Below are 20,537 nucleotides of genomic sequence, written 5' to 3' on the forward strand. Positions count from 1 at the left end.
CTCTCCATATTGTGGGAGAAAGATACAGGGAAATAGTAAATGGTAATATAGTGTCATAAATGTGATCTGTGATGGAGATCACTCCAGTGTGCTATGGAGGAACCAGATACCTAACCCATACTTGGCAGAAGATGATACCTATGCTTGGCTGTGTTTTTGTTTTGTCTTTTTTTTTTTAATTGAATTGGGCTATCAGGTCAATTGCTTCTGAATGGTTTATCCCTACCACTAATTCTAACTCTGAACATCCCTTAGACTAAGAAAAATCATATTCCACATTATAATAATTAGAATGATATGTTCTACTTCACTCAAGTCTAGATTAGCTTTAGGTACAGATAGTTAAGAATCCATTAAGTCAAAGTCAGTCAATCTGCCCATAACTTGAGCTTCCAGCCTTTCCACTTCAATATGTTTCTCCCATCAGTTAATAACATCCATGTTTGCTTGGATCCAAAACTTGGGAGGCACATCATTAACTTTTCTTTTTCTCTCACTTCCCAACCATTCTTGCAGCAAATCCAGTCAGCTCTCTATGCAAAATGTATCCAGTGTTTAAACGTTCCTCATTCCTTTCATAACTACATTCTTGTCCAAGTCACCATCACTTTTTAAAAATATAATTTAGTGATTTTTAGTATATTCTCAAGGTTGTGTAGCTATCGCCACTATCTAACTCCAGGGCATTTTCCTCACCCCACAAAGAAACCCCATACCCTGTACGTTAGCATTTACTCACCATTTTCCCTTTCCCCAGCCCACGGCAGCTGCCAGTCTACTCTCTGTTTCCCTAAGTTGCCTTTCCAGACACTGTATATACATGGAATCATACAATATGTGGCCTTCGTGTCTGGCTTCTTTCAGATAGCATAATATTTTCAAGGTTCATCTATGTAGTAAGAATCAGTACTACATTCCTTTTTATGGCTAAATAATATTCCCCCTTGTATGGATATACCACATTTATCCATTCTATGTTTGTCTTTGAAATAATGATTGGAGTTAGTCTGAAACACACTTTGGGCTGAAGAGAACAGAAATGTAAACACCTGAGATCATAAGAGAACATGGCATTTTGGAGGAATATATCTGATTTAATATGCCTCAGTGAAGAAATGTTTTAAAGAAAAGAAAACAATGGAGAGAGGGAGGGCAAAACAACTGAACTGTTGTTAGAATCCACAGTCTACTTTAAAAGGACCTGTAGGGACTTCCCTGGTGGCACAGTGGTTAAGACTCCATGCTCCCAATGCAGGGGGCCCGGGTTCAATCCCTGGTCTGGGAATTAGATCCCACATGCATGTCGCAACTAAGAGTTCACATGCCACAACTAAGGAGCCTGCCTGCCGCAACTAAGACCTGACACAACCAAATAAATATCCTGGTCCTGTAGAGGACCAGATGGCTTCACAGGAGAATTCTACCAAACCTTTTGTTTGTTTGTTTGTTTTAATTATTTTTTTTTTTATTGGAGTATAGTTGATTTACAGTGTTGTGTTAGTTTCTGCTGTACAGCAAAGTGAGTCAGTTATGAATTATACCAAACCTTTAGAGAAGTGTTAACACACCCTTCTGAAACTATTCCAAAACATTGCAGAGGAAGGAACACTTCCACACTCATTCTATGAGGCCAACATCACCCTGATACGAAAACCGGACAAAGATATCATAAAAAAAGAAAATTACAGGCCAATATCACTGATGAACATAGATGCAAAAATCCTCAACCAAATACTAGCAAACCGAATCCAGTAATACATTAAAAGGGGACTTCTCTGGCCCAGTGGTTAAGACTCCACATTTGTACTGCTGGGGGTGCGGGTTTGATCCCTGGTCAGGGAACTAATAAAATGTCACATGCCATGTGGCGCAGCCAAAAAGAAAAACTCAAAACGTTAAAAGGATCATACACTGTGATCAAATGGGATTGATCTCAGGGATGCAAGGATTTCTCAATATCTGCAAATCAGTGTGATATACCACATTAACAAATTGAAGAATAAAAACCATATAATCATCTCAATAGATGCAGAAAGCTTTTGATAAAATTCAACGTCCATTTATGATAAAAACACTCCAGAAAGTGGGCATAGAAGGAACATACCTCAACATCATAAAGGCTGTATATGACAAACGCACAGCTAACATCATACTCTATGGTGAAAAGCTATAAGTATTTCCTCTAAGATCAGGAACAAGACAAAGATCCCCACTCTCACCACTTTTATTCAACATAGTTTTGGAAGTCCTAGCCACAGCAATCAGAGAAGAAAAAGAAATTTAAAAATCCAAATTGGAAAGGAGGAAACTGCCTTAAACTGCCACTGTTTGCAGATGACATGGTGCTGTACATAGAAAATCCTAAAGACGCTACCAGAAAACTACTAGAGTTCAGCAGTGAATTTGGAAAAGTTGCAGGAAACAAAATTAACATACATGGATCTGTTGTGGTTTACATATATTTATACACAGACACACACATACACACATATATGCACAATGGAATGCTACTCAGTCTTAAAAGAAAGAAATTTTGCCATTTGCCGTAACATGGATGGACTTGGAGGGCATTATGCTAAGTGAAATAAGTCAGGCAGAGAAATACAAATACTTTACGATATTACTAACATGTGGAATCTAAAAAATACAACAAACTAGTGAATAAAACAAAATATAGGCAGACTCACAGATATAGAGAACAAACTAGTGGTTACCAGTGGGAGGGGGAGGTACAGACTGTTGGGTGTAAGATAGACTCAAGAATGTATTGTACAACATGGGGAGTATAGCCAGTATTTCGTAATAACTGTAAATGGAAAGTAACCTTTAAAAATCGTACTAAAAATAAAAGGTCCTATAAGAAGTAAGAAATTTGGATATAATTTTAATATATGTATATTTATTAAAATATCCTCTAGTTCTAATTTAGGGTTTTTAAAAAATTATTTAGCATACTAAATCTAATTGTAAGATCGAAACAGGAGAAATCCAGATGGGTAGTTTTCTGTTTTCATATAATAATGGCTATTTTAGGTTTGCATTTTAATACAGTAGTCAGGTTAAAAGCCTTTAGGGGAGTTCTTAATTAATTTTTCTGCTAAATTTTTTTGTTGCTTAGAGTAGTGGAAGTAATTGACATGGATTTTCTAGCAATATTGGCACTCTTCTAATGTTCAGCAGCTTTTTAAAATAGGTATAGTGAAATACTTCAATATTTTTTTCAGTTCCCAGCATGACCTCAAAAAATAACAAATGGGTTGAGGTCATGCAGTTCCCAGCATGACCTCAAAAAATAACAAATGGAATTCTCAGTGAAATATCATAGTAATAACATTAAGTGGATAGAGGCTTAGGTTAGAATCAGGTTGGTCTAATGAAGTTCAGAGATAGAAACTTAGCCAAAAATTAATTTATTTAACATATCTAGGTTTTAATTTTCCTTTTTTGTAAAGTGGATGTAGTACCAGACATGATCTTGAAAGTGCATCTAATCTGACCTTCTACTATTAGATAATTAAAATTCTAAAACTATTCATTTTATTGTATATGCTAATATGATAGTTATAATATATATAAACATGTATTCATTCCCATGCACAATATTTATAATATGTATAAACCTGTGTTCATTGTCATACACAATGACAAAATGGTTGTCATTTTAATTTCTGAAAGATGTCAGTCACTGGCAATTTTATTACTTTCTTTGGAAGACAATTTAATAATACTTGAGAGAATCCAGTCTTTTATAGATAAGGAAACTCAGGGCTAATGAAGATATATGACCTGTCCAGGGGTACATCGCCATTTAGTTTAGGAACAGGGATTCTATTCATTCATTAAACATTTTTTTAGAGCCTACTTCATAAGGCAGCTAGGTGGGATGGAGGTGGAATCGGACACAGAGGTGGAAACAGAGGATAGAGGACATATGTGGCATGACAGATAAGAAAACAAGTAGTTTCATCTTAATACTAAGTACGTAGAATTAGAGGTGCATGCACAGTGCTTTGATGACACAGATGGGAAGATCATGGTGCTGTTTAATTAACTTAGTGGCAGATCTAGAACTAAGTTTCTCAACTCTTAGTCCAGGGTTTCCTTTTTATTTTCACTGTTACACCCTGTTTATCTGAGCAGGAAAATATTTAAATTAGTTTTCTTGTTTGTAAGTGGCATTAAAATTGACCATACTACACCTGCGGATTTGGTAGTAAAAACAGATGATTTGTAGATTGGTATCTTATTTATTTGGAATTTTCTTGTATTTTTTATTCAAAATGAATTCCCTTCCTGTAGTTGTAAACTCTAATTGACAAAGCAGCATCCATAACCTAAATTTTTGGGTTTTTGAACTGTGTTAGTAGACTTCCATAGCAGTTTCAAATATTATTCTCTCTGTAGGTGGAAAAGAGTTCTTATTCCCAAATGAATCAAAAACTTGAATCATTTAGTTTAAAAAAAATTCTTCTTCAAGCAAGGTTTCCGTTGATTTTGTACTCCCTAGACATTGCATAGTATTTAAAAAAATTATCAAAATTTGCTTTTTGTTTATTTTTTGTTCCTACTGTTCTTTTTAACCAAAGAGATTTGCATTGCCATTCAAATCAATAGAATAGTCTTAAGATTCCTCTTTGGGGAAGAGTTTATTTTAATATGTATTCATTCCTAATACTTAATTTTAAAATTTAAGGTTAATTAGGGTTAGCTGTACTAGTGTTTTGGATGTTCTTAATATGTTTTTCTTTTTAAAATTTTAATTTCTAATAGATATATTCTGAAATCTCTTTAGAACAGAAGAAAGATTTTTTAAATTTTATTGAAGTATAGTTGATTTGCAGTGTTGTGTTAATTTGTGCTGTACAGCAAGGTGACTCAGTTATACATACTCTTTTCCATTATGGTTTATCACAAGATATTAAATATAGTCCCGTGTGCTATACAGTAGGACCTTGTTGTTTATCCATCTTATATATACTAGTTTGCATCTGCTAACCCCAGGCTCCCAATTCTCCGACCCTCCCCCCCTCAACCCCTGGCAACACAGGTCTTAGAAAACAAGAAAGATTTTTATGCTGTCTTTTTTTTTTCCACTTTTTTAGAAATCGAAACGAGTTGGCTGAGACTCTTGCGCTCCTGAAAGCACAAATTGATCCTGTACTATTGAAAAACTCTAGCCAACAGGACAACTCTTCCCGGGAAAGTCCCAGCTTAGAGGATGAGGAGACTAAAAAGGAGGAAGAAACACCTAAACAAGGTTTTTTTTGTGTGTTTTGTTTTGCTTTGTTTTGTAATTTCTTCTCTTTTCTACTCCTCTTCCCAGCTATATAAATTGAAATTCCCTCAATTTGAAAATTTTTAACCCTTCCTGTAAAAGGAGGTACATTTTCCTTTTATTTAATGAAAAAAAAAAAAAGCAGCAAAAAACCATTGAGGCTTTGGTCTTTTATATTGAACATTTAAAAAATTTAAATAAAAAATGTTCATATCATCAAAACATAATATCTGTTACTAATTTAAGAGTACAAGATATTAGTGAACTTTTTAAAAATTATTGTGGTAAAATACACATAACATAAAATTTTATCATTTTAACCATTTTTAAGTGTACAGTTCTATGGCATTAAGTTCATTTGTGTTGTTGTGCAACTGTCACCACCATTCATCTCCAGACTTAGCTCCCCCAACTGAAACTCTGTACTCATTAAACACTAATTCCCCTTTCCTCCTCTCCTCAGCCCCAGGCATCCATCATTCTACTTTCTTTCTCTATGAATTTGACTAACTCTAGGAACCTTATTTCAGAGAAATCATGGCAGTATTTGTCCATTTGTGACTGTCTCATTTTCATTGAGCTTAATGTCTTCAGTGTTCATCCATATTGTAGCAAGTATCAGAATTTTTCCTTTTTAAGGCTAATATTCCATTGTGTGTATCTACCACATTTTATGTATTCATCTGTCACTGGATACTTGAGTTTCTTCTACCTTTTGTCTATTGAGAATAATGCTGCTATGAAAGTGGGTGTATAGATATCTGCTTTCACTTCTTTTGGGTATATACCTGAAGTAGAATTACTGGATCCGATGATAGTTCTGTTTTTAATTTTTTGAGGATCTACCATACCGTTTTCTACAGCCACTGCACCATTTTAGATTCCTACCAATAATGCATAAAGGTTCCAGTTTTTTCACATGCTACACATCACTTGTCACTTTCTTTTCTTTTCTTTGTTTTAAAAGAATAGCCATTCTAATGGATGTGAAGTGGTATCTGTGGTTTTGATTTGCCTTTTCATAATGGCTATAATGATGTTGAACACCTTTTCATGTACTTAGCCATTTGTATACCTTCTCGGGAAAAATATCTATTCAAGTCCTTTGCCAGTTCTTTAATTGTGTGTGTGTGTGTGTGGTATGGATTGGTTTTCTTTATTTGTTTTGTTCTGGGTTGCCCTTAGCAAATCCTTAAGTCTACAAGAATTATAATTATTAAACTTGATTTCCTGATTGAGTTTCCTAGTATGCTTAACTGAGCAGATCAAATCGTAACCTTTTTAGAAGGACAGAACCAAGTCCTAACTTTTCTAGAAGCAGAGAAACCAACTGAAATTTTGTCTAACATCATTTTAGTTAATACTTTTTGTTGATAACATACCTTTTAATGACAGGGGAGAGAATTTGCTCTCCTTATTATGCTTTCTTCCTCTACTGTTAGTTTTCCTTTACTGTTTTGATTAGAACCTGAAAGCAATATGTTTTTACCTTATTTGCTGCTTTGAGGGAATTAACCATAAAGTCATCCCCTAGCTGCAAGCATTGCATAAAAACAAGTAATTATGCCTTTTAATGTCGGGTATAATGTTCGTACATATTAAGCATTGCTTTTAGCAAAAATCCTGCTTATTGTCCTCCTTTGACCAGTGTTTATATGATTTCAAATATCTTTGGTGGTCTTACTCATAAGCCATATTTTTTTTTTTTTTTTTTATATTTATGGCTGTGTTGGGTCTTCGTTTCTGTGCGAGGGCTTTCTCCATTTGCGGCAAGTGGGGGCCACTCTTCATCGCGGTGCGCGGACCTCTCACTATCGCGGCCTCTCCTGCTGCAGAGCACAGGCTCCAGACGCGCAGGCTCAGCAATTGTGGCTCACGGGCCTAGTCGCTCCGCGGCATGTGGGATCTTCCCAGACCAGGGCTCGAACCAGTGTCCCCTGCATTGGCAGGCAGATTCTCAACCACTGCGCCACCTGGGAAGCCCATAAGCCATATTTCTGATTTGAAAAATTCTTTTCTATATCTTAAAATTCAGTTTGTAGCCTACATCAGTAAAACTTAATAATTTTGAAGTAGTCTAAACCCACTATTGAATTTTAAGATGTTTTTAAATTGAAGTATAATTGACATATAACATTATTATTCGTTTCAGGGGTACAACATAATGATTTGACATTTGTATGCCTTGTGAAATGATCACCACAATAAATTTAGTAATTATCTGTCTCCATACAAAGTTACAAAAAACTTTTTCTTGTGATGAGAACCATTAAGATTTACTTTCTTAGCAATTTTCAAGTTTACTATATAATGTTATTGAATTTTCCAGATTTTTTTAGTAGCATCCCTAAGGATTAGTTCTGAGTTTAGACTTAATATTCATTTGGTCATTCAGTTTGGTCGTTCATTCCTGTTTGCTTCTTCTCCAATGTATTTAAATCAAGACCAAAGAGGTCAAGGCAATAGAAATTTAAGAGGCAATTATTCCTATTAAGTGAACTTAAATTTTACACTGATTTTGAAGGGGGAGTCATTGTATAGTTTAAATTAGAAAGAAAAACAAACTATTTCCTCAACAAAGTAAAGCTCTTTCTTGTATTTAATTCTAAAATTTCACTGTTGGTGGCTTTATAGGAGGGGGGTGGAATTTCAACAATAACACCAACTAACATTTATTGGGCATGTCCTGCTTCTTTGGGGCCTACCAAATGCTTCATGTGCATTTTTATTTAATCCTCTTAATAAAAGGATTAGCAGCTCTTTGAGGTACTACTATTATTATTTCAGTTTTACAGATGAAGGAATTTGGAAGTTTATAAGCTTGCCCAAGTCATATAGATAATAATGTGTCAGAGTCTAGATTTGAACTCTGATTCTTGTAAAGCCTGTGCCTTTAACTAGAGTGATCTAGAACTGTACTTCTCAAATTTTAATATGCATGATGTTTACCTAGTGATTTACCTGATTCACCATTTTTACAGAGGCCAAGTTGATGTTGATGCTGCTGGTCAGAGGACCACAGTTTGAGTATCAAGGTTATAAAGGCAGTCTTCTCCTAACCTTGAAAACAAATATGGTCATCCCTTGGTCTCTCTGGGGATTGGTCCCAGAACCTCTGCTGATACCAAAATCCAAGAAGGCTCAAGTCCCTTATATAAAATAGAATAGTATTTGCATATCACCTATGCACATCCTCCCGTATACTTCATTTAAATCATCCATAGATTACTTATAATACCTAATACAATCTAAATGCTATGTGAATAGTTGCCTGTGTGTGGCAAATTCAAGTTTCGCATTTTGGGACTTTCTGGAATTTTTTTTCTGAATATTTTCAATCTGAGGATGCAGAGGGCCAATTGGACAACAGTGGCTTTCATACAGCTGTTTCTGAAAATATTCCTCAGTGAATGCTGATGTTCTGACTCTCAGTACAATTAAAAGAAAGTCTGTAGGGGAGGACATCTCTTGAAAAAGCAAAGGAGGGGAGGAGCAAGACATTTAGTTCTCTGGTTTTTTTCTTTCTCTTAAATAGTGTCTCTTCTGTTTCTCCTATTCTAACAGCAAAATGATTCTTATTCATTCATTCAGCAAATACTTATTGTGCACCTACTATGTGCCAAACATGATTTTAGGCATGGGAATTTAGTAAACAAAGCAGAGTAAAATCCTTGCTTTCGTGAAGCTTACGTTGTAGTGGATAAAATAGCTGACACGTATATCATCACAATGTGCCAACACTGTTCTCAGTGCTTTACATTTTTTTTTTTTTTTTTCTCAATCCAGATGTAGTTTGTCAGTTAGATGTTATTGATAACATGAGCTCTGTGGCCTAGTGATTGAGTTGACATTCCAGTTTTTGGTTTACAAGAGCAGCAGAACTTAACCAACAGTCAAGTTCTCAGGAGAAGGAAAAAAGCTTTTCTTAGCCCATGGCACATAGATGGCCTAGTCATGGTGTGATGCTAAGAAGCTTTGGTGGGGGGAGGGATTAGAACTTTTAATATCATTCAGGGAAGGATCTTTACCTTATCAATTAATATTTTCCCAAAGACTCCAATTTATTGGGTTGGTGATACAATGGAAACATTTTTGATATTGCAATTTATGAGTTGATTTATTCATTTTTTGTGAAATTGGTTCAATAGGAAATGTAGCAGTTAAGGGATAATCTGGCGCACTTTCCTATACTGCATTTGGTATCTAGAAATGGATGTTATGGCCTGCATTCCGAAATAGGTTTTCTGAATTCAGTCTTTTTTTTTTTTTTTTTTTTTTTTTTTTATTTATTTTTGGCTGCATTGGGTCTTCCTTGCTGCGCATGAGCTTGCTTTAGTTGTGGCAAGCAGGGGCTACTCTTCGTTGCAGTGCACGGGCTTCTCATTGCGGTGGCTTGTCTTGTTGCGGAGCACGGGCTCTAGGCGCGTGGGCTCAGTTTATCCGCAGCATGTGGGATCTTCCTGGACCAGGGCTTGAACGCGTGTCCCCTGCATTGGCAGGCAGATCCTTAACCACTGCGCCACCAGGGAAGCCCTGAATTCAGTCTTAAGGAGAATAATTAATATTGTTTACTTTGCCTTCCTGAAGTAATATTGAAAGAGTGGAGAGAATAGCTACAGGATAAATTACTAAACCAAAGTTTACTAGTACAGTACTGAAAACTTAATGATGACCTTCAGTTACAAAAATTATGTGAATATCCTGAGTGTAGATGCCCTATTTATACAAAACCATTCTTTAAAATTCTATCAATTTGAAAATGCCTGATAGAATTTTAAAGAATACTTTTGTATACAGGGCATCTGTGCTCAGGATATTCATACAATTTTTGTAATTGAATACCATCATTATTTAGTTTTTAGTATTATACTAGCTCTTCATTCCACTCTATGAAGGAAGGAAGGGAGAGAAGGGAGGAAGAAGAAAAGAAAAACGTTTCACGATTAGAGAAACTGTTGAAGTTTTCTTTTCTGATTGAGTTTGTTGTGACTAGAATCAGAAGGTGATAATTTAAGTTATCATTCATAATTTTTGGAAAATGTCAGTGGCATCATTTTTGACTCTACAGATTCCCCTATAAAAGGAACATTTTGATGGCAAAAATAAAAAACTATTAACAGTATGTGAAATTAAGATCTTAAAGGGACTCAGGTACTCTGGGCCTTATGACTTCTCAAACTTCTCCAGCCAAAGCTCCCTTCCAGGACTAAACTCCACACAGAGCTTTGTGCAATCTGCTGGGAATAGGATCTAAATTATAAGTACAATAGGGACAATGGAGACAAGCAAAAAAGAAGGTGCAAATAAAAGTATGGGAGAAGGCTAGAGTTAGGTGACCTCATAAAGTAAATCACTTTAATTTTTAATATAAAAAATGCAGAGCTCTATATCTGTGAAATTAGAAAAACTGTCTACTTGCCATGAAAATGAGCAACTAAAAAAGATCCAGGTCAAATCCCACAGAATTATAATAACAAAAGAGAATAAGAGGTAGAATAACATCACTGCAGAGAGTGAAAGCTTACCCAAAAGACATTCATACTAAACATATGAAAACTTAATAGGTGGTAGAGTTATGATTTTTCAAAAATCTATGAATAACATCTGAGTCAACAAACACAAGAATTATTGCCCTTAATAAATAGCAGATGGAAAGGTGTGTGTTTTTTTAAAAAGTTAAAAACAAAACAAAAGCAAATGAATAAAGAGATAAAGATTTGAGAGAAAGAGATAAGGATTTGAAGATACGCAATGAAAATCCAACAGAGGTCCATAAAAAAGAAAACCAAAGCAAGGGAACAGACAAAAATGCTAAAGACTATGCTTAAGAAAACTTCTTGAAATAAAAAAAGGATATGAGACAACGTATTTAAAAGACACTGCGTACCTTGGAAAATCAACCCAGAACAACCAACATCAAGACATATTCTAGTAAAATTATTGGGCTTTGAAGAAAGTACTTTGGCAATCCTGACAAAAAGACCAGGTAACTTATAGGGGAAAGAATATAAGACTGCCATCACTATATTTGAAAGCAATGACTTATGCCAGAAGAAAATGCCATAACATATGTAAGGGGGAAAAATGTGAACCAGAGATTTTATGTCTAGCCAAACTGACTTTTAGATAGAGACTGCAGGTAAACTGCTATCGAAGACCTAATTTCCCATGAGTCTTTTTATAGGGATCTTCTAGTGAATGAGCTTCAGATAGCCAAAAAGACTAACAAAACCTCAATGGTGGGTGATATAGAAATAAATATAAATGTATTCATTTGTACGGTTTAATATACATACATGTATTTCTTACCTCTGTTCATGAGAGGAATCTAAGAACAATGATACCCCAGTAGCAATGAGCACTGTTAGCTTCTAGATTTTTATTTCAAAATATTGTTTTCCATTAAAAGGAACTAGTGCCCCTTAAAGACAAGATTGATTCAGGAAATGGGCAGGGAAAATACAGGATAAACCTAGAATATCTTAGAATGACAGAAATTAAGGACATATTCAAAAAATAATTTAGGCATCTCAGTAGTACACAGTGCCGACTGGAAGGAGCTCTCAGTGGTGAAAGCAGAACTGTTTTAGCAACAAATTTATATGATGATAGATTTTAAATCTTAGAATAAAAGAAATATCTATGAGTTCCTACTTATATAAGTACCTAATTGAATAAATAAATAAATGGAGGTGAAGGGATAGGTCTTCCCTGCAGGTGAATATCAATTAATTCCTTTTGCACTGCAGGGACTACATTTCCCTGCAGTGTAGAAGGAATGAGAATAATAACAAATTTACCATTAGGGAAATACTGCAGTAGTAATTGTTGCAGGCAAGATCTCTGACAGACAATAAAATTAGTGGGTGCAAATTTGTGGAGAAACAGGATATTAGCATAATCTCAAAGTATCTCCCCAAGACATTTACCTGTTACAAAGGGGGAAATGGTTAACTTTACAGTGGAATGAGCAGCCAACACCACTGTAACCGAATGATCAAGGTATTTACATCATCATGTAGCCTCTGATATAATGCACAACATTTCTTCTGTGAAATTTTTCATCAAAAATGTGTATCTTAATCTAGAGAAAACATCAAACAAGACCAAATTGAGAGGTATTCTACAAAATAACTGTCAAGATCAGAAAAGAGAAGGAAAGAATGAGGAATGGTCACAGATTGGAGGAGACTAAGGAAACACAAGAACAAAATGAGACATGGATCCTCAAATGGAAAGGATCTGGTGGGGGGTTGGTTGGGAGGAAAGGCAGAATTTAAATAAAATCTGTTTATGTTTAATAGTATTTTACTAATGTTAATTTCCTGGTTTTGATAATTGTGCTGTGAGTATGTAAGTTGTTAACTTAGGGGAAACAGGGTGATGATGTACTTGAACTATTTTTGTAACACATCTATATGTCTAAAATTATTTCAAAATAAAGATTTAAAAAAGAATGTTGGGTGAGCATTAACTTGGTAGTTACATGTAACTAAACCTAAATGACAGATACAGAGAACATGTAGTCTTTAATGGCTATGTGTTTTCACAGTGGAGCTATAGTAAGACAAAACAAATGGAGAAAGAATGGGAAGAGTACATGCAAAAAACTTGTGAACCTTTCATTAAATCACTTTGGTGATGGTGGTGTCATTGTTATTCTGAAAACGTGCATAATATGAGGAAAAAATAACTGATGTTCTAATTATATCATCTGTGGTGTCCTTGAAAACCAAGATTCTCAGTGTGGGAAAAAGAAATAAGATGTAAGACAGTAAAGTTAAGGAAAAACAAATATCATTATGAACTCATGGGTTAATTTTATTATTTTCTAGCGCTGTCCACTGAAAAGACTTAAAAACAATGGCCAACCCAGTAGCAGTGAGCATCCTTTAGCACCCAGATCGTGGTCTTGAAATACAGTTTCCCATTAAAGTAAACCAAGGTGTCTTGGAAAAGTGGCTGATTCCAGTTCTGGGGCATAATGAGCCAAGAAACATCCTGTCATTCCAAGTAGTATGGACTGTATCAAAGTCATTTCAGAAAGACTCAAGAGCCAACTTAAAAAGGTTTCCATTGTCTAAGATGGGACAATTTAAGCATCACAAGGATAATAACTGTAGTGGATTAAAACACATTGAATATGTCTTAAATCCATGACTTCATCATAATACTAATAGAAAAACTGGTTACCTTTGGAGGATGCCAGTGGACACCAAATTATTATTTTGAAAATTGTTAAATAAACAAAAAGAATTGAACTTTAATCCTGACTTTTCAGTATTAACTGTACCACTGTATAACAAAATAATAAATTAGTAAAGTTTATTTTTATAGGGTTTATAATCACTGATGGAAGATTGACAGAATGGGAATATCATTTTGTAATCCCTAATAAAACGTTTTAGATACTCAGCATTAACATCTCGTAACATCACACGAAGAGATGATCAGACATTAATGCCTCTTGATAAAGAACATACCACCACTGAAGTAGTTTTGCCACAGAAATTGAACCTGAATCTGATGCAGGCTATAGATTAAAGTGATGATTTACAGGGAAAAAAGGACAGAGGAATATGGGAATACAGTCAGCAAACTCCAGAAATTATAGAATTGAGTCACCATCAAACTACTTGATTTGGTGACTCAAATAAATTGCAAAAAAAATAAAGGATGGAGGAACAATAGTAGGTTAAAGAGACCTAAAAAAGAAAATAAAAGGTAAAACTAAACTATAAAGCAAAATAAGGAAGTGATTAATATAAAAGTCAAGGTAATAGTTATACTTGTTAAAGAGGGAATTACTACCGGGAAAAGGCTTGTGTGCGACTTTTCGGGTGCTGACAGGGTTCTATTTCCTGTTTGCCTTCTAATAATTTATTAAGTGGTTCATTTGTTTTCTGTGGGTGGCTTTACTTTTTAAATTTTTATTTATTTATTTATTTGGCTGCGCCGGGTCTTAGTTGTGGCATGTGGGGTCTTCGTTGCAGCATGTGGGATCTTTTTTTTTAGTTGGGGCATGCAGGATCTTTTAGTTGAGTCACGTGGGATCTTTGTTGTGGCATGTGGGATCTTTAGTTGTGGCATGTAGGATCTAATTCCCTGACCAGGGATTGAACTCGGGCCCCCTGCATTGGGAACGTGGAGTCTTAACCACTGGACTACCAGGGAAGTCCCCTGTGGCTTTATTTTGTTATACTTAATTATAAAAAACTTCTTGATACCTTTTTGGCAGATATCTACCATGTAATTTTTAAATAAGTTACAAAAGGATTGGCACCAGTTCATATCCCTTTAACATGCAATAAAATGATAGTACTGATGTTTTAGTGAAGGCAGCTCCTATTATTTGTCCATTAGATACATGTTGGTAATATCAAATGATAATTTCAATATTTTGAGTCCAGAAAACTATTAGAGCTCATTAATGAATACACACAAAACTGTTGCATTTCTGTACACTAACAATGAAAGATCAGAAAGAGAATTTAAGGAAACAATCCCATTTACCATTGCATCAAAAAGAATAAAATACCTAGGAATAAACCTACCTAAGGAAGCAAAAGACCTGTACTCTGAAAATGGTAAGACACTGATGAAAGAAATCGAAGATGATGCAAAACAGATGGAAAGATACACCATATTCCTGGATTGAAAGAATCAATACTCTCAAAAAGACTATACTACCCAAGGCAATCTACAGATTCAGTGCAATCCCTATCAAATTACCAATGGCATTTTTAACAGAACTAGAACAAAAAAGTTTCACAATTTGTATGGAAACACAAAAGACCCGAATAGCCAAAGCAATCTTGAGAAAGAAAAATGGAGCTGGAGAAATCAGGCTCCCTGACTTCAGACTATACTATAAAGCTGCAGTCAGTAAAACAGTATGGTACTGGCACAAAAACAGAAATACAGATCAATGGAACAGGCTAGAAAGCCCAGAAATAAGCCCACGCACCTATGGCCAATTAATCTACCACAAAGAAGGCAAGAATATCCAATGGAGAAGAGACAGCCGCTTCAACAAGTGGTGCTGGGAAAGCTAGACAGCTACACGTAAAAGAATGAAATTAGAACATTCTCTAACACCGTACACAAAAATAAACTCAAAATGGATTGAAGACCTAAATGTAAGACCGGAAACTATATAACTGTTAGAGGAAAACATAGGCAGAGCACTCTTTGACATAAATCCAGCAATATATTTTTGGATCCACCTCCTAGAGTAACAAAAATAAAAACAGGGACTTCCCTGGCAGTCCAGTGGTTAAGACTCTGCTTCCACTGCAGGAGGCATGGGTTTGATCCCTAGTCGGGGAATTAAGGTCCCACATGCCGTGCGGTGTGGCCAAAACAAAAACAAAAATAAACAAATGGGACCTAATTAAACTTAAAAGATTTTGCACAGCAAAGGAAACCATAAACAATACGAAAAGACGACCCACAGAATGGGAAAAAATATTTGCAAACGATGCAACCAACAAGGGATTAATCTCCAAATATACAAGTAGCTCATGCAGCTCAATATAAAAAAAAAACAACCCAATCAGAAAATGGGCAGAAGATCTAAAGGGACATTTCTCTAAAGAAGACCTACAGATGGACAAAAAGCACATGAAAAGATGCTTAACATCGCTAAGTATTAGAGAAACACAAATCAAAACTACAATGAGGTATCACCTCACACAGTCAGAATGGCCATCATCAAAAAGTCTACAAACAGTAAATACTGGAGAGGGTGTGGAGAAAAGGGAACCCTCCTGCACTGTTGGTGGGAATGTAAATTGGTACAGCCACTAGGGAGAACAGTATGGAGTTTCCTTTAAAAAAGTAAAAATAGGGCTACCATATGATCCAGCAGTCCCACTCCTGGGCATAAATTCGGAGAAAACTATAATTCAAAAAGATACATGCCCCCCAATGTTCATAGCAGCACTATTTACGATAGCCAGGACATGGAAGCAACCTAAATGTCTGTCAACAGATGAATGGATAAAGAAGATGTGGTACACATATATATATATATATATAATCGAATATTACTCAGCCACGAAAAAGAATGAAATAATGCCATTTGCAGCAACATGGATGGACCTAAAGATTATCATACTAAGTGAAGTAAGTTGGACAGTGAAAGATCAAATATCATATGATATCACTGATATGTGGAATCTAAAAAAAAATGATATAAATGAACTTATTTAAAAAACAGAAACAGACTCTGAAAACAAACTTCTGGTTACCAGAGGGGAAAGGTGGGGGGGGGGGATAAATTAGCAGTTTGGGATTAACATATACACACTACTATATATAAAATAGATAATCAACAGGGATCTACTGTATAGCACAGGGAACTCAATATTCTGTAATAACCTAAATGGGAAAAAAATCTGGAAAAGAATAGATATATGTGTATGTATTACTGAATCACTTTGCTGTACACTGAATCTAACACAACATTGTAAATCAACTATATTCCAATATAAAATAAAAGATTTTAAAATTTATTGATATATATCAATAATGCTATATGTTGTATTTTTTAGATTCCACATATATGTGATATCATACAGTATTTGTCTTTCTCTGTCTGACTTATTTCACTTAGCATAATGCCCTCCAAGTCCATCTGTGTTGCTGCAAATGGCAAACTTTCATTCTTTTTTTATGGCTGAGTAGTATTCCATTGCATATATCTACCACATCTTCTTTATCCATTCATCTGTTCATGGACACTTAGGTTACTTCCATACCTTGGCAATTGTAAATAATGCTGCTATGAACATTGGGTGCATGTTATCTTTTCAGATTAGTATTGTTGTTTCTTTTAGATATATATACCCAGGAGTGGAACTGCTGAGTCATATGGTATTTCTACTTTTAGTTTTCTGAGAAACCTCCATCCTGTTTTCCACAGTGGTTGCACCACTTTACTTTCCCACCAGCAGTGTATGAGGGTTCCCTTTTCTTCACATCCTCACCAGTATTTGTTTGTTTTCTTTTTGATGATGGCCATTCTGACAAGTGTGAGTTAAATTTTTTTCTTGTAATAAAAAGTCATGTGGTAAGCAGTTCAGGTCTGGTTCAGCAGCTCCATGAAGCCATCAAGTACCCTTCCTAATCTGCCATCCTTAGCACGTGGCTTTGATTGTTCCCTCTCCAGGTATTGTGTGCAGACTCTGGACAAAAAGCAGGGGACGGGGCAGAAGGCATAGGTCAACTGAACCTTGTAAGTCTCACCCAGTAGATTTCCTCATGCATCTCATTGGCCAGAATTGGTTCACATGACCCTTAGCTATAAGGTATCTGAAGAGGCAAGTACTTTCTTGAACAAAATCAGAGTTGTAGTAGTAAGAAAGAAGAGGAGATTGATACTGGATAGGTAACTAGCAATGTCCTTCAGTGTTAACTTACATAGAACATTCAGTGTTTCATTACATAGTGATTAGGATGGGTGGGAAAGCCCATAATAGGTGATTAATAGATAATTGTTGAGTAAATGAATGAATGTGCTTTAAAAACCCACAGTAAGTAACACTTGTCTTGAATCACCTTAAGTTTGTCAAGCAATGTTGCTGTTGCATTGTGATTTTAGAGGTGAATTTTTCCTTGAGTTTTGTTACTTCAAATTTCATGTCTCTTAAACTCATTTGCATCTTCCTTTATAGTTAGTTTCCTTTTGACAGAACTTGTTGAAAATGCTTGTATAACTGAATGACCTTTTTACCAATTATTTATTGTGCTTAAAGTTTCATTTCATGTAATGGTTTTTGTGTCTTCGGTTTTAGGGATACATCCGTGTGATCTACAGGAGCTAGAGTTACAATTGTTATGTTTTTCTCATATAAGAACTAAGCCAAAAAAAAATATTGAATATTTTGGGGTTAAGAGAAATATAAGCCAGTGAAGAATAATTGTTGAGGTCGCTTAGTCCAGCTGCTTTATTTATACATGAAGAAATGAGGATCAGAGAGTTTGTGACATATCTAAAGATACACCACTAGCTGAATTAGGATTACTGAATCTAGGAGTCTTGAACCTAATGTTACTCTTCATTTTATTTTGCCACGTTGTTACTCAAATCAAAATCAGTTTAAAGGACTTATTCATTCACCACCCCAAAAGCAAAGTGTCATTTTAGCTTGGGTGGGAGTCACAATGAGAATCCTGAGTTGCTTTTTGAACCAAAATATATAGAAAAAATATGAAATTGTGTTTAGTATACTCTTTGTATTAGGCTAAAGTTATTTATAAAGATGGTAATCTGTATTTTAATTGTTAACCAAGATATTTATTTAATTAGACTTCCTGATACATTAACCAATTTCAATGGATAGGAACTTACTAAACCTACTTAATCAATGGGAAAGGGAAGACATTCAAACTAGATAATTTCTGCCATGTCTTTAATTTTCTTAGTGACATTCATATGTTAAATAAGTATATGACAGTTAAAGAGGGAGGCGCAATACTCTAATCTCAGGTTCTCAGTAGTTATCAGTGGTTCTTGAATTTTTTATTTGCAGTATGATTGAACATAAAAGAAATGGTGGTTTGTAATAAAAGTACTTAACTTTTTAAAAGAAATGTTGAATTCTCACTTTAAAGAATATGTCCTACTTCATCTCACTTCTGTCTATTACATTTTATTCCCACGAAAACGTTGAAACTCTGTCTGGTGTATCAACTTGGCAAGAATCTGTTCAAAAAAAAGTTTTTAATTCCTATCTTGCTAAAACTTCGTTTAGAATTGAGGTTTTTCAGTTGCAAGGATAGGGTGAGGAAAATTTAGGTAAAATTAGTAGTTAAAGAATTCTGAAAACACTGCTCAGATTCCCTGAGCACAAGTTTAAAGCATATATGCATTCTCTGTAATTCCATTCAAAGATTATGATATTTACTAAATATGACTCTTGTTATATTTATTTATTTATTTATTTATTTATTTCTCCAATAATAATAGCTAACACAGTGCTTTCCGTTAGCCAACACTGTTCTAAGTGTGATGCTTTTTTTTTTTTCTTTTTTAAATTAATTAATTTATTTTTATGGCTGTGTTGAGTCTTCGTTTCTGTGCAAGGGCTTTCTCCAGTTGTGGCAAGCGGGGGCCACTCTTCATCATGGTGCGCGGGCCTCTCACTATCGCAGCCTCTCTTGTTGCGGAGCACAGGCTCCAGACGCGCAGGCTTAGCAATTGTGGCTCACGGGCCCAGCTGTCCCGCGGCATGTGGGATCTTCCCAGACCAGGGCTCGAACCCGTGTCCCCTGCATTGGCAGGCAGATTCTCAACCACTGTGCCACCAGGGAAGCCCTATTTATTTATTTTTAATAAATTTATTTATTTTATTTTTGGCTGCGTTAGGTCCTCGTTGCTGAGCGCGGGCTTTCTTTTAGTTACGGTGCGCGGGAGCTACTCTTCGTTGTGGTGTGTGGGCTTCTCATTGCAATGGCTTCTCTTGTTGCGGAGCTTGGGCTCTAGGCGCGCTGGCTTCAGTAGTTGTGGCACGCGGGCTCTAGAGCGCAGGCTCAGTAGTTGTGGCGCACGGGCTTAGTTGCTCCACGGCATGTAGGATCTTCCCGGACCAAGGCTCGAACCCGTGTCCCCTGCATTGGCAGGCAGATTCTTAACCACTGCATCACCAGGGAAGCCCCATACTTTTGTTATATTTAAATTTGCACTATTAGGTACTCCATGAAAGTTGGAAATATATAGCCGATAAGGTAAAAAGAGGAGTTGACAGATAAACACAAATAGTTTCCTTAAAAAATACTAACTTCTGAAATGTTCAGTAATGGCATTTGATAAAGTAAGTTGTAATATAACCATATTGAGGGATGTTACATAATTAAGTCTAATTTCTGTAAAGGCATTTAATATCATAAGAAAATGCTAATGTTTCAGTGAGAAAAATGGGGCAGCATGATCCCAACGTTCTCAAAAATATATAAGACTAGAAGGAAGTAACCTAAAATAAAATATTAATAGTGATTGCCTCTGGGTATTTGGATTATGGGCATGTTTTTTGTTTCTCTGTTTTTCATTTTCTGTACAGAATTGTTACTTTTATAACCTGAATAAAACATAAAACATTTTCCCACTGCCTTGTTCATGTTACCTCAGTGAAATGAAGTGCTCAATGACTTGCAAAGAAGAACAGTTGTCAGGTTTTAAAACAAATATGGTCTTTTGGAAATGTTTTATGATATATTCTTAGTTTCATATTTTTGAGCCATCACTGGAGCTTGAATAAAT

At 35.4% G+C, this 20,537-nt stretch overlaps 1 protein-coding gene across 1 annotated transcript in view; it reads left to right on the forward strand.

The window, feature by feature from the left end:
- RSF1 (remodeling and spacing factor 1) overlaps nucleotides 1–20,537 on the forward strand; it is a 170,445-nt gene that overhangs the window by 119,240 nt on the left and 30,668 nt on the right. Inside the window, exon 5 of the mRNA XM_061204104.1 lies at nucleotides 5,103–5,257. Within this exon, the coding sequence (XP_061060087.1) occupies nucleotides 5,103–5,257 (155 nt within the window). The remainder of the gene's footprint in view (nucleotides 1–5,102; nucleotides 5,258–20,537) is intronic.

Source organism: Eubalaena glacialis, chromosome 10 (genome assembly GCF_028564815.1).
Source record: "Eubalaena glacialis isolate mEubGla1 chromosome 10, mEubGla1.1.hap2.+ XY, whole genome shotgun sequence".
Taxonomy (NCBI): Eukaryota; Metazoa; Chordata; class Mammalia; order Artiodactyla; family Balaenidae; genus Eubalaena; species Eubalaena glacialis.